General features: G+C 45.0%; 1 protein-coding gene across 1 annotated transcript in view; it reads right to left on the reverse strand.

Moving 5' to 3' along the window:
* LOC129341508 (protein HIRA) overlaps nucleotides 1–14,490 on the reverse strand; it is a 61,405-nt gene extending 46,915 nt beyond the window's left edge. Inside the window, exons 1-2 of the mRNA XM_054996745.1 lie at nucleotides 14,276–14,490; nucleotides 1,233–1,295 (exon numbers count right to left, since the gene is read on the reverse strand). Coding sequence (XP_054852720.1) covers nucleotides 1,233–1,295; nucleotides 14,276–14,312 — 100 coding nt within the window. The 5' untranslated portion in view covers nucleotides 14,313–14,490. The remainder of the gene's footprint in view (nucleotides 1–1,232; nucleotides 1,296–14,275) is intronic.
* Between the last annotated feature and the right edge of the window lie 1,221 nt (nucleotides 14,491–15,711).

Consider the following 15,711-nt stretch of genomic DNA (forward strand, 5'->3'; position numbering starts at 1 on the left):
TTTTTCAACCGATCTGACCCCCCGCAAGAGAACCAGAAAGAAAACTAGCCAAGGAGCATTTGAGGATAAAACAAAAATCATTTCAGAAAGAAAAGGGTTTGAGGACTATTTGTGTAAGATCAACGTATGCTACTTTTTAGAAAAAGAAGCAGTTTATCTAGCTAGCCAATATAAATAGAGCAAGGAAGGGAAAGAAGTCAGAAAAAAAATTTAAACTATAAGCAGCATAACATTTATTAGACAACTGCCAAGATGCCCACCACTGGGCACATGTAGGGAGGGCTTGTGTAAGCCAGAGGTCTCAAAAGAGGCCTGGCTGTTCTACTGAGACTGGCCTCCCCCCTCCAACCCATCACAGTGTTAATTGCATCTTAATGTAAAACCTGTTGCACAAATAAAAGGTGTGTACATTACACTGATTATTGGGGAAAGTATGTTAGAAATATTTTAAGAAAGTAAATAAAATGGGGTGGGGGGGGAAAGAACCAGAAGCACAGTAAGATTATGTGAACAGATGTACAGGTGCTGCCAACTGAGTCAGGGTGGCCCACCTTCAGGGGCCCGGCCCAGCACTTTGCCGCACTGCACAAGGGCAAACATAGGGTTGCCAGGTCCCCTTACCCTCCCAGCAGGGGGACGACGACCCAGTGCTTACCTTATTGTTGCTCCTGGTTAAGATCCTTCTGGGCCTGATTTGGCCTGTTTGGGGCCTAAATTGGCCTGCTGTGACGTGCGGGAGCACTCTCAGGGTGGTGCAATGACTTCAGTGACAGCCCCAGGAAGGCACCTGGCCAGGTAAGTGATAGCCAGGAGCGAATGGTTGGAACGGAGGATCCCCAGCCCAGCCCCCACCAGTGGAATGGGATCCCTAGGCAGACATGAGGCACTTGTGCCAAAAGCAGAAACCTCTCATTCGTGCCAGGGAGCATTATGTACTGCAAGCAGCTTGGGGACAGGGGAAGAGTGTGAAACTCTCCTCAAAAAGTATCATCAGGCAAGCCACACATTAACACTGTTTGAATAAAAAATGGTCATCCGGCAAGTACATTAGGTTTCGATTCAACGGCTAGTCTACTGAAACCATTATTTACTAACTTTACACACACTGCACACGAAGAAAAATGCTGAAGTCCTTCTTGCACATGGCAATAAGTTTTATTATCACGTGTCCAAGGAAGAAACCAACCATCAACATGGAGAGAAGCTTCTTTTTGAAAAGATCGGCAGCTTACCTTGACCTCCCGTAGCAAACTTGGTTCCATCAGGATGAATGTCAACTGAAAATATTGGCTTGCCTGGAAATGACAAGAGAAACAAAATCCCATGAGCTCAGTCATGTCCTCACAATGTACTAAGCTACGCATTTCATTATTTATAGAACACAATTTCTTCCCGAGTCTCGTGCAACCAACTGGTGGTCTGCTCTATCCAAAATCAAGCTAGCACAGCTGGGGGCTTACACGTGATCCGGAAAAAATGCATAATTTCACCATAAAACAATATTTTATTCATTTATTGCCCATGTTTCTAACTAGGACTCAAAGTGAATTACACAGTTTAACTCAATGCAATCAGTAAGACTAGATGGGTAATAAGCATTAACAAGATTGTACCGCTGTCCTGTAACAAAATGAGATTTTTGGTCTGATCTCATTTCTATAGCTGTATTTATAGTCTGCTCTTCTAACTAAGCCTTGGGACAGTTACAAAAATTTTAAAACAATGCAGCAGGAACAGAGTAAGACAAACAATAAACCAGGAGTCCCCAACCTTTTGAGCCTGCAGGTACAGTGTGGTGGGCGCAGCAACAAAATGGCTGCCACAGAAGATGCAGCCGGTCACAGCTTACTTTCGGTTACACAATGAAGAACCTTCTGCTGTGGAAGCAGCTTCTACCAAAACAATGTTTTTAAAAAATCTGCACAGCCAATCAAATCTCCAATGGCCAAGCAGAAGCCATAGTTGGCAAAAGCCACACCTGGCCCCACCCACTTTCTAAAAACATATGGCGGGCACCAGGAAAAGTGTCAGCAGGCACAACTGTGCCCACGGGCACCACGTTTGGGACTCCTGCAAAAACAACGTAATACGATTGGGTCAAAATAAAAACTGTAGAAAACGTGACATATAAGAAATGCAAAAACTGGAATACAGATTTTAGGAAACAAAAAAGAAGAAAATAATGCATACAATAAATAATGTCGTAAATGACACCCTTTTCTCCTTTATAAAAATGCCCTCCTGTACACTTCTGTTTTATATATTCTGCCAAATTAGAGAAGTGGGAGAGCCTTCCTTGTCTCCTCAGAGAGGTCACCCCAAGGCGGGAGCCACAACAAAGAATGCATGGAGATAAAACAGTTGCTGATATTACCCATTTGCTGCCTGGTACCTGCAGCAGACTTTGCTCCGGTGACCATAGATGTGACAGTGGGATATACTGGTCCTTTAGATATGTGTCCTTTAGATATGTCCTTTAGATATGTGGGTCATGAATGGTACTGAAGGTGATAGGCAATACCTTGAACTGAACCTGGAAACTAGTTCATAACCAGGTGTAATATGTACACTCTGTCTAGTTTATCATTGCCTTCCCCACCTACTGGGCACAGGATACCATCAACTCAAATAAGCGGAAACATCTTTTATAGTATTGGATGCCCCCAATAATCCTCCACACCAAACACCAATTTACTTAAGTTACACCTCAACTTACAACACAGAAGTGGTAAAGGGAGAATTTAAGCATTGGAAACTATGGTAAGAAAGTAAGCTGTGCAAAGTTTTAAAAAAAATTCTTCCTGGTAATGTTATTTCAGTGAAATGTCAGGTCCCTGGCAAAACTACACATTTATGTTCAATAGGCATGATTCTGTCAAATAAACAATTGCTAGACTCCTTCCTCTAAAAATTCACTTTCTTTTATATTCTCTTGAAATAAGCTACACCAAACCCCATTTACTGCTGTTTAGGACAATGGGTGGTTGTCCTACACAGCAGATGCACAAGTCCTCTTTTGAATTTACTTTTAAAGATTTGTTGTAGTTGATCGGCTATCTAAGCTTTGATTTTTTTTCGTCCTCAACTAAGGAGAAAGATCATACACCGTAACAAAAAGAAAACCCTTCAAAGGTGACGAAGTGACAAATGTTAGAAGGCCAAACATAATGAGAAAGGGTCATGGTTCTGTGATAAAACCTGTGCAGAAGGTCTCAGGTTCAATGCCTGACATCTACAATTATTTTTTAAAAGCTCCCAAGTAAGCAGAACTGGATAAAAATCTCTCTTTGCCTGAAATCCTAAGAGTTGTGGCTAATCAGGGAAGAAAACAATGAACAAGCTAATGGCCTGATTTAGTATAAGGCAACTTGCTAAGTTTATGTGATAAAAACGGAATGCCAACATGCACGCTCAACAGCCTTGAAACATTTCTGAGTGAACATAACCTCAGTTGTTTATTTTTTCTGAAATAAGAATACAGTAGCAGAGTTTGAAATGTTTCTCATTCAGTGTTTTAGATTAGGCTAGGCACACACATGGTTGAAGCAGAATCAGTCACCAAAGTCAGAACAAAAAAGAAGATTGCTTGAAGTCTGTCATACACCCATTGCCCCAAGACGGTCTGTTGAGGGAATGAGCTTGCACAGTTACTTTGACAATCTAGCACATAATACTAGAGATGTAAACTTTTCTGGAAACTTTGAAACCATGGGAGGGGAAGTTTCCTGACTTTTTTCTAAAAAAACAAGTTTTTTGGGGGGGGGGCACAGAAATTTCTTTCTCATCAACCCTATGTTGTTTTATTGCAACATAAAATACATTATTTATAACTTGGTTAGTTTAAACAATTGTACCATTTGGCATATCTATGAAATTTAAAAGTATAGATGCCTTGGTCATCTAAAATAAAAACTACAAACTTATCCACATACTAAAGAGAAATAGCAGCAAACTGGTATGCCTTATGCTACCTTAGCATATGTATCTTAGTTCTTGACCTCTGAGACATAGGCACAAACAAATAAATAAAAAGGTACAGCTGTGTGGGGAAACTTGTTCCTCCCAATGAATTTTGTAGTCTCTTCCAAGCTTTCTCCTCTATGCAAGGCCTCCCTATTCTCCTCTATTTTATTGTCAAAACAACCTTGTGAGATAGTTCACATTGAAAGTGACTGTCCTATGGCCACCCCGCAAATTTCACATCTGGGTGGGAATCTGAATTTAAGTCTCTCCGGTCCTAGTCCAACACTCCAGCCACCAGGGCTCGTTTCGAGGGGGAACGCGCAGGAACGCAGTTCCAGCAGTTCTCCAAAGAGGTCACATGTCAGGTGGCCCCACCCACCTGACTCAGCCATTTTGGGCCCGTTTCAGCCTGGATTGGGGCCAAAACAGCCTGGATTGGATCGGTGCCAGGCAGGGGAACCCTCCTCTGCCCAGCACTGACCCAATCTGGGCCGTTTCAGCCCCAAACCAGGCCTGAAAGGGCCCCAAATGGCCACTTCCGGTCATTTAGGGCCCCTTTTTACAATTTTGAGCCCAATTTCGGCCCTGAATGGCCAGGATTGGGTCCAAAACAGACAGGATAAATGATGTCAGGAGGTGTGACATATGCAAATCAGTTATGCTAATGATACATTTCTGGTGATGTCAAGGGGTGTGGCATATGCTAATGAGTTATGCAAATGTTATGCTAATGAGTTCCTGTTATGCTAATGAGTTCCCTACGAAATGACCCCTGCCAGCCACTACACCACACCAACATGGACTAGCTTTGAGAAGCATGCCAGCTTCAGCTCAGAACTGCAAGAGGTCTTCCACCTTTAGGATTTAATTGCAAAGGCTCAGAACAGCTAAAATCATTTTACTTTGTATTAGAACAAACATATTCCAGAGTTGCTGTTTTTATTTTTAAGTCAATGCAGTAGTTTCCAAAGCTTCTTTCCCTTCGGCAATTTAAAAGGCTACAGAGTGTTTATTATGAATAATAAATATTACGATCATTGTTATTCTCAGCTCTGGAGTTTATTGCTAATTCCTGGACATTTATCTTTGAGCCCAGTCTTCATATTGAAACTGGCCTGCAAAAACCCTTCCATCCAGATGATGATGATGATGATGATGATGATGATGATGATGATGATGATGATGATGATGATGAAAATGCTTGGGTGGAGGAATGCTGAGGAATCATTATATAACATGTTCTTCTAAATATGTGATCTGAAGAGAGCAGGTTGTCCTGGGCTCTTAGGGTTTGTTAGCATGATATCTAGTATCTTACTAAATTGTAAGTCAATAAGGGAATCTTAAGTGTCCCCCCCCCGCAACATGCCTGCACCCTTAACAGATGTGAGTCATTTAGTTCCTTTCTCTCCAGCCCCTTTAATACATAGTCTCCCAGCATGGTGCAAATTTAAATATTTAACTTCAGATATGTTCATGGCTCAATAAAGTAACAAAGTCTACAACTAAATTTTAAAAAAAAACTCTGCCAGCTCCAGAAGAGGAGTTTCTAATCTTGTCTGCAAATACTCATCCCCAATAGAATTTTTGCCTTTCTTTGTGACCCATTTTTTAATCGAACAAATGGACTCCGAGCTGCATATCATCATGTAGCATAATGGTTAAAGTGTCAGATAAAGCTCTGGGAAACTCAGGTTTGAATCCCCACTCTGCCGCGGAAGCTTACTGGGTGACCTTGGGCCAGTTACACACTCTCAGCCTAACCTACCTCAAAGGGCTGTTGTGAGGATAAAACGGAGGGAAGGAGAATGAGATCAACTGCTATGGGTTTTCATCTGGGAGAAAGGCAGTGCATAAACTAAGACAAATTAAAAAATAATCATCCTATTGCTCCTTCTTAAGTAACATCCACCAAAGAGCCCTGTGACCACTTGGTGAGTGCTAAAGGTCCCTGAATACCGGAATGGACAGCAACATACAGACCACACACTTCAAGTTTTCCTCCTCTTGTTTATGCATTTGTGCAACTGCCAATAGCTTACGACAAAATCCTGAAACATCACAGCTTAAACAATGGTAGAAAAAACTATCTAGTGCATTTTTATCCCACTGTTCCTCCAAAGTGCTCAGACTAATATTCATTAAACTCCCTTCTCCATTTTACTCACAAAACAACCCTGTGAGGTAGATCAGGTGGAGAGAAGGAGAATGACTGGCCCAAAGTCAGTCAGTAAACATCAAGGCAGAATGGAAATTTGAACCCAGGTCTCCCAGTTTCTAGGCTGAGTCTCTAACCACCATTACTTTGACTCTAAAACCTCTAGAAACGAGTTCAAATTTATTTGTTTTTCTTGAACGCTACAATGCTTATGGTGCCAGCATGCAAACTATGTCATCAGAAAGCAAACAAAATATTCCCACTGCTTTCCTCTTGCTTATGACATATGTAAACATACAATTTTGGCATAGCATTTTAGTTAGATAGATACCTCTCACAGATATCTTTTAAAGGAAAAACCTGCTGTATGCCACCATATCATCTTATTTACAGAGCTTTCACCATGCCCTTGGATACAGGCAAATGTACCATCATGAACCACTACCACACAGTTTACAACCTGCTGTGCTAGCTGAATACCCTGCAATTAGTGTCCTAATGAACAAGTTGCCTAGTTATAACAATTTCCCTAATGACATCTTTCCAGGGTTTGCATGTTTGTGCAACCCGGGCCAGAATGCCATGAAACAATTCAAGTGAGGGTAACCTAGCCCAAAGGCACACATCCTACCATAGTACCAACCACAACAGTTTTCTATGCCACAGTAACAAGCCTCAATTCTGTCATTCCCCCCTAATCTACCGCAGGGTACACATCCCAGGAGACCTATGACCCAACAGGTCATTTTCCATTGCATTCATTGTGAAAAGACCAAATTTCCTGCCCTTTGGAGAGGTCCTGATAACTAGGCTTGGAGCTGCTGCCTGCTCCCGGTGAGCAGCACAGCATACTTACGAGGCATATCCATTCCACCTGCTATCCCTGTACCCTCTTAATTTGAAATAATTTCACACACTTCCAAATACATATATACACAGACCCTCAGTTCTCCTCATCTTGAGTTTTGCAGTTTTATTCATGAAAATTATTACCATCTGTAGAAGACGCTGGTGTCCCACTCTGCTCAACGGCCCATGGCGATCACTACAGTAGCAACTAAGGCTTTGACTCGGGTCCAGTAGCACCTTAAAGATCCACTAGATTTCCAGGTATGATCTTTCAAGAGGCAGAGCTCCCTTCATCAGATAGTTCATATCCTGGAAATCTAGTGGGTCTTTAAGGTGCTACTGGACCTGAATGTTGCTCCTCTACTACAGACCAACATTGCTACCCACCTGCAACTGAGGCTTTGGGCTTATTTTAGCATTAGCCTTAAATTGAGACCAACACGAACAGCAGGTGATGCACAGCTTCTGTATCAGGAATCGGGTGGGCCTACAGTGGCCAAACTTCTTTGGAAAGCGAGCCATGAGTTAAGGGCTAAGAATGAGAGAACAGCCGCTTCTACAGCTCAGCTTCTAGTCTGGCTGATCCAAAAAGCAAGCATTAGAGAAACATAGGAGAGGCACACAGGGTGCAGGCCTGACAGAATCAATGATGTCTTTCCAAGCCCATTTACTCTTCTCCAGGGGTGGCCACGAACTGCTTGCTGGTGGGGGCACAGACTGGCCCCCTGTAATGAAGGCATGCCACAAACTGGGCACACAAGTTTCGAGCTACATCGTTCTGTCAAGAGGACACTGTTGCCACTAAAACTGAACATGAATTTCTAAAAGGTGGGCCTGAACTGCCATTACCAATGGGTGAAAGAAAGCAATAAGTACTTAGCCTGTTGTGGGAACCATCTCCTTATCTCAGAGTTCTCACATAGTTTAATCATAAACACATTCCATCCTCCACTCTCACACTACATGCAGTCTCATCTTTGCGAACCGCAGTCCTTCCACAAACTGGCTGAAGCTTAGCTTCCACTCCTTGCAAGCAGACCAACAGTGGGCAATTCAATTATCACAGATACCAAGAGCAGATCGAGACAGCCTGTCCCTGGACTTTGTCCATTCCCAAGGAAGGATTACTGCCCCCCTGATTAACCTATTGTTTCTACCTGGCTCAACAGCTTGGCTGTTTTTGAAAACTGTAATGCTTCTTTTCCAAAATGCGCATGTTTCACACAAAAATGTATACAGAAAAAGTGATAAAGGCAGACCCAAAGAAAGGGCTAAAAAATGGCCCCAGCAAATCTTATGAGCAATCTTTCTGTCACTGAAAAATGCGCTGCTATATCAGTGAAGGACCTGAAGATAACTCTGCAACAATTAGAAGAACAGATTGTGCACTCTTTGTATGGCTAGAGTCTGTGGAGTAATGGCAGGCTCACTTTTGTCTTGTTTTTTACCAGAATCGTTGTGGTCCACTCATGTATTTTAAATTTACAAACAGTGCATACCTAGGCTCTCCCGAAAGTAAATGGGAAAATGTAATCTATAAACCCTCACTAGCATCACATTGACACAAAGAAGTGAGAAAAAAATGATTAAAACTTCTTTAAAATATTCTTTAAAATATTCTGCAATTTCCTCCAGCTTTGGACCCGGTAGATTCTCAGGTGAAAGCAACATTTAGCTTCAGACACGTCTGCTTTCCACAAACAAGCAGATAACGTTCCACTGACTTGCATTAAAAAAAGAAAATTCTAAACAGGAAAACCACGGAGGAGGCAGCTGCACCTGGACCATCCTGCATCTTCTGCTGCACCTACAGACATGGCAGTAAACCAGCTGAAGCATCACCCTGCTCCCATCAGCCCTCCCTCCTCTCTCCAGCTAGCAATCTGGGTACCATCTCTCCACCTTCACGCACACAGCTGCAAAGCACGGGCAGTTCAGAACCTTAGCCTTGAATCCCTAAAGATGATGGCCCCGGACCAGGCAAGGGCTGTGGTCAAACAGCGAATATTGGATGTCGAAAGACAGAGGGATCTTGCGAGGGTCTCTGATTTCCTAGCCCCCCCCCCCCCCCAAAAAAAGATATGTGGTTTCTTCAGCCTCCTATTTATCAAGTCTGGAAATCCGGTCCCATCATAGGGCTTTCTCATTGGCCCGATGTAATATATTTCCATCTGCAGTACTTGAAGGCCATTACAAGAAGGTCCCAATGGCTGAGCGGGTCTGTCCATGCAAGGCAGGGAAAGTAGAAAGAATTGAGCATGCTATACTTGCCTGTAAGTTCTACCACGAAATACGTATGAAATATATCCAACCTGTATTGAAGAAGTTTTTGAGCTTTCCTGACACAGAGCTAACTAATAAGCTCCTGTCAGGTGCCGATCCCCAGATCACGTTGGCTAGTGCCAGATTTTTAGCCACGGCCTGTAGAATTCATAGGGAATGTACAAAGGAGTAACATCTGGTTTTATCCTTAATCCTGAAAGCCCACACTTTTGTATTTATGTTGTCAAGTTCTTATACAGTTATTTTTACAAGTGGTGTATTATCAGTGCAATCCTATGGAGAGTTACTCCAGTCTAAGGCCATTGACTTCAATGGGCTTAGACTGGAGTAACTCTCCATAGGATTGCACTGTTTTTGTATGATACTCACTTATGTTTTTACAAGTCTGTATTGGTTATTAACTGTAAATAAACCTATTGAATTGAACCTTAGCCTTAATGATCTTTGCATCACTTGAATGTGCTAACATGCCCAGACGCTACAGTGGGACTCCTTAGTAGTACAGAGCATGTAGCTTTTACTTATTCTTCTTACACCACTATATTTATAATACTCTAAACATCCTGGAGCGTCAAAAAAAATTAATTTTAAAAGTTATGCTAAAAAAGTTATTTTTTTAAAAAAATCCACTTCACAAACTTTGAGATCATGTGCTATCAAGGAAACAGTCAAACGTAATAGGTGAAACATAAGAAACTGCTTTATAGTAAGTAGCCCTGGCTCCATAAGCAGAAAAAGAGCTTCCCCAATATTTGAAACCCAAAATCTTTTAATTGGAGATATCAAGGGCTGAACTTCTAACCTCTGAGGTACAAAGCTGGTGCTATAACGCTGAGCCAGCACCCTTCCTGAATATATCCTGAATATATCCCTGTTGTTGGTTAAAACACGGATGTTTCCCAAACCTCAGACCTGTTACATTATTGCAGTTTGGAAAACAACGAAGACTACATTGTACGTACAAGAGATGAAGGAGACAACATAGAACTGGAGATACTGATAAGGACCCAAGTATAGGGCTTCAGTTTTCAGTCTACATTCTACGTATGTTAATTTGAATATCTTCAATTTTACCTCTCTCTTTTAAAAACAGGAGCGTCAGATCTCTATATACAACTAGAATCTGCAGGCTGACAGACAATCTCTGCTTGCGTTTGGGATGGGGGGAGGTTAACTATTTTCCACTTCAGTAGCACCTTAAATACCAACAAGATTTTCAGGGTATAAGCTTTAGAGAGTCAAAGTTCCATTCATCAAATACAAGAAGTGGGAAAAGGTATCTGATGAGGGGAGCTTTGACTCTTGAAAGCTTATGTCCTTAAAATCTTGTCAGTCTTTAAGGTGCTGCTGGACTCATATCTCGCTGTTCTACTGCAGACCAACATGGCTACCCACCTGAAACTATTTTCCAGTTGATGGTTATTGGAAACATAGCTTGGTGGTGCAACCTGACCTCTTCACATGGTAATATTCAATTCTGAAATTTCTCTCACACGCAGTCTTGGGCTGCCATGTCCCCAATAAATTTGTTCCACAGGTTAGAATCTGCACGCCGCAATTTTCAAAACAGCCAGGTAAGTCTTTGGTAGAAGTCAAGTAAACTCACTGTTCCCAGGGGTAAGCAGCAAAACAGGCAGTGACAGAACTCTGCATTTTGCTATACCCCCCTCCACCACCCTGGCACAGTGCTTAGAATCACGGATGGGAGGGAGGGAAATACTTAGGTTCAAATCCCCTCTCAGCCATGCAGCTGCAAGTCATTAGGATGCAGTGGGTGAAGTGTAAGAAAACAGGACTTGGGAGGTTCAGGTTCAAACTACCACTCAGGCATGAACCTCACTGGGTAACTCTGACACCAAGTCACCCTCTCTCCAGCTAACCCAATCCAATAGGGTGGCTGATAAGCTGAAGTGGAGGACAGGAGAGTGCTTCTTGCCCTAAACTGACAAGCCCTAAACGACCCCAGCTCACCACCAAATAAGGTAATATTTCCAGGTGTGAATTTTTGCAGCATGGAGGGGTGAATGGATGAACACCTAATCCTTTTCCTCTTTCCAGCCTTTGATGAATATCTCTATCACACTGGATAGACCTGGTGCAAGCCCAAATCAGATGTCATTTTACCCAAGCGCAGATGCCGAGAAAGGCTTTATCAGACCTGACACTCGTGTTTTTAAAAAAAGCATGAAGTTAGGAATAGTCTTACAAAATATGGAGCCTCTGGGTGCTGCTACACAGTCTGCATATTCCAAACACAGTTAAAAAGTTTTTAAAGCACTGCATACTCCATTTTTGCAGAGTAAACAAGATTAGGAGTCTGATGCACTCAAGATTAAGTTTGATGCGCTTCACAAATTTGCTGCTCAGAATAATCCACACAACTTGACCAAGTTGAGCTGCATCTTTAAACTGTGTAGCTTTTAATATTACAATTAGATTTTACCCCACTCTTCCTCTAAGGTGCTCAGGGTTCCGCCTTCCCATTGCACCTGTACATCTCTGTGTGGTAGTCAGGCTGAAAGAGTCACTGGTGTGAGGTCTCCCCATGAGCTTTACGATAGAATGGGGCCTTCGAACCTGGGTCTTGTTTTTCCTAGTTCGACACACTAACCGCTGCACATCACTGATTTCGTTTTGGATGAACGCAGCAGTTTTATCTCTGGAACTCTCCCTGGACGCTTTCCAATACAGTTGCCTTTCAACCTATGGGTCAGGACACTCAGGTAAGACACGGGACCCTTCCTGTTGGGTGCTTACAAACCTAGCATATTTTTGGAAGGACCTGCTGCAAAGAGAGCAAGGGTGCCAAGCCTCCTGCCTGGCATGCATGCTGAGAAGAGCAGCTCGACAGGGAGACAGTTTCAGCCTATGGTGGAGATCGTTCTTCCTTACTAAGGTGCATCTCCAGGTGCTTCAGTTTCCTGTCCCTAGCTCCACTGGCCGGCTGTTCATAATCCTAGCCTTGAAGGAGGTGAGGTTAGAACTCTGACTCCCCCTCTTCCGGTCACATGACACTGATGACACATGACTTCCTTCCACATCTTGCTGCTCAGTGGATCCCAGACCTGGAAAGGTGGAAGACCACTGGGTCTACCCCTGGAGGTATAACTATGTCAAAACCAAATGAGGCAGAACTCATCCTTTTGATCTCGCTTCCAAATGCCCTCACACAGTCAGAAATAAAAGTACTTGTCCTTATTCCAATCAGGTCTTGAAAGATGTATGTCAAAAAGAGAAACAATATAATATTTCCCACCCTAACTGAAGGTGTATTTAAAAAGAACTTTTGGTCTTCTTGCTTTGTTCCTTTTCTAAACTACCTACATTCTACAGCGGACCTCCTACAAAGCTTATTTAGCTTAATAAGACAAACCTGGGGATTTTCTGCTTCATGCAAAAAAAAGTTATTGATCTTCACAGGCAGTAATCCCGTTTAGCAAAATGAACTTTAAACACCCGGTATAGGACTGAGACTAAACTGCTTAGATGTGAAAAAGACATAACGTTGCAATCCTGTGGAGAGTTACTCTATAACCTCCCTGATTTCAACCAACTATGCAATGGGGGCAACAATTGTAAGAACACTTCCTAATAAGCCAATACTGTTTAAATCAACAAGACATAACATTCAAGTATATGTCACTTGTATGGTAACAGGCACTGGCACTCAAACCTTCTTCTGGGTGCCTCATCCTGTATTCAGAAAGCACTGCTCACTTTACATTTCAACTAAAGAGGTATGTCTGTTTCCTCAGTGGCGAGAAAAAAAGCATTCTGCACATTCCCAGAGACCTTTTTCACCCTATGTACTGAGCCCATATAAAACCTTGGAAAACAAAGCCCTCCTTTGCCCCACTGTTGCCACTGTGACTAACTCTGCTAATTCCTGGCTTCAGTTAATGAACACACCCTTTTTAACTTGTCAGATAATACATAACAAAACTTTCTTTGGGTTCCCCAGTTAAAAGCCCTACCTGCCTCCTTGAACAGCGGAGATGGAATGATTCATGGCTATTCAGTTAGGAAAAGATCCAGAGGAGTTAGCCGTGTTAGTCTGTAGTAGCAAAATTGAAGAGAGTCCAGTAGCACCTTTAAGACTAGCCAACTTTACTGTAGCATAAGCTTTCGAGAACCACAGTTCTCTTCATCAGATGCACGAAGATGCATCTGACAAAGAGGACTGTGATTCTGGAAAGCTTATGCTACAGTAAAGTTGGTTAGTCTTAAAGGTGCTACAGGACTCTTTTCAGTTAGGAAAAGGCACTCTGCCCATCAACAGAGACTCCAGCGTCTTAATCACTGGAATATGCATCCCTACCCCATTCACCACTGTGTGGATTCATGCATTTTAGTTCCTCAACAATGAGGAAAAGGTACTTTGGACATGATTAGAAGGACTGGAAAACACAGTCGCCTTTATGCCCCACTCCCTTCTTCATGGGCACACACACTAATGGAGACTGCGCACTTTACACGTGCTTCAAGATCCCAGAACGTATGCCACCAAAGTGCTAGAAAACACTGTCCTTTTTCGACCCCATTACCCTACAGGGTACATACTTTAGTCATCTGGTCTGGGGAACAGATAAAAGTATACTTTGCACATGGTCAGAGGCCCTCTGCATCCCAGGGTGAGGAAAGGGCCCTCAGAACATGCCTCAAGATCCCAGAGCACGCACCACTAAAAACCCCACTGTCTTCTTCCAGTCCCGTATGCGCTGTTTCGGAAGAAGGGGGTTGACTCTCGAAAACCCGTACCCTGAAACTCTTGTTGGTCTCTAAGGCACCACTGGACTCAAGCGCAGCATATGTGCTGCCGTTCTCTAGCCCCGGGAAGGGGAGTTAAGTGTGCACTCTGCACATGCTCGGGAGGCTCCTCGCTGCAGAGACGGGGGCGGCATAACGCTCCGAGTTCCCAGCACCTGCAAGCCCGAAAGCGCAGCCCTCCCGGCACAGGCGTTGGAGAGGTAGGGAGCGCCCTCTGCACATGCCTAGAGGCCCCCCTCGAGCCCGGCCACTCACCATTGTGGTTGACCCAGGTCGGCTTCAGGAGCTTCATTTTCCTCCTTCCCCTCCGCCGCCGCCGCCGCCTCCTGCCTTTTCTCCTCTCGGCCGCCACCGCCGCCGCCGCCGCCGCCCGGCTCCCTGGGCCTCCGCCGGGCCGGGGCGAGCGAGCGGGCGGGCGGGCGGCGGCTGGGACCGCTCCCCGCTCGGGCTGGCCTCGCCGCCGGCGCCCGGCCGCCCGGCACTACCGCCGCCGCTCCGCCGCCGCCGCAAGCGCTCCGTCCCTCGGCCCGCCGGCCTCCTCCTCCCGCCGCCGCCGCTCCGTCCTCGGCGCCTCACGGCAGCGCCGTCCCTCGCCGCCGCCGCCGCCGCCGCCGCCCCTGCGCCCGCCGCCCGGCCGCATCCCCCGCTCCCGGCGGCTCCCCGGCAACGCCGGAAGTCAGCGGAGGGCAACGACCTAAGCGGCCCGGCGGGAAACAGGCACGGCGCCCCAAGCGGAGGGGCCGGCGGGCGGGCAAGCAGCGCGGCGGTCGTGGTGGTGGTGGCCCTGAGAAGAGTCCCGTCACACGCGCGCGCTTCCTCCTCCTCCTCAGGAAATTCTCCGATTAGTCTCATTATTTTGTGTGCGAAAGGGTGAGGTTGCCAACTCTGGGGTGGGACATTCCTGGAGATTTGGAGGTGGAGCCAGCGGGAGTCTCGGGAGGGGCAAGAGCTCAGGAGGGCATCATGCCCCAGAGCCCACCCTCCGAGGCAGCCATTTTCCCCAGGGGGGCTGGTCCCTGTGGCCTGGAGATCTGTGGTGGTCCCGAGAGATACGACTACCAGCCTTCAAGTGGTGGCTGGCAATCTCCCAGAATTACAACTGATCTCCAGGCCTCAGACATCAGTCCCCCTGTAGAGAATGGTTGTTAAATTGTACAGCATTGTACCCCGCTAGGGTTACCACCCTCCAGGTACTGGCTGGAGATCTCCTGGAATTACAACAAGTCTCCAGGCCACAGAGATCAGTTCACCTGGAGAAAATGGCTACTTTTGGGGATGGACTCTATGGAATTATGCCATGTCAAAGTCCTTTCCTTCCCCAAACCCCGGTTTCTCCAGGTTTCACCCCCCAGATCTCCAGGAATTTCCCAACTTGGAGCTGGCAACCCTATACCCCGCTGAGGCCCCTCACCTCCCCAAACCCCACCCTCTCCTGGCCTCACCCCCAACATCTCCAGGAATTTCCAAACCTGGAGCTGGCAACCCTATTTCCAGGTCCCGCCTGAAGTTTGGCAAACCTAACAGCAGGGTGAAATGCCACAGAGACCACCCTTCAAAGCTGCCGTTTGCTCCAGCGGAAACTGATCTGTGTAGTCTGGAGAGCAGTTGTAATTGCATGATGTTTTTCAGCCTTCAAACTACTGCCATGCATGCATGTTGTCCAGTTAAGGATACTGTTTCATGTAGGAGGG

The sequence above is a fragment of the Eublepharis macularius genome, chromosome 13, assembly GCF_028583425.1.
Source record: "Eublepharis macularius isolate TG4126 chromosome 13, MPM_Emac_v1.0, whole genome shotgun sequence".
In the NCBI taxonomy this organism is placed as follows: domain Eukaryota; kingdom Metazoa; phylum Chordata; class Lepidosauria; order Squamata; family Eublepharidae; genus Eublepharis; species Eublepharis macularius.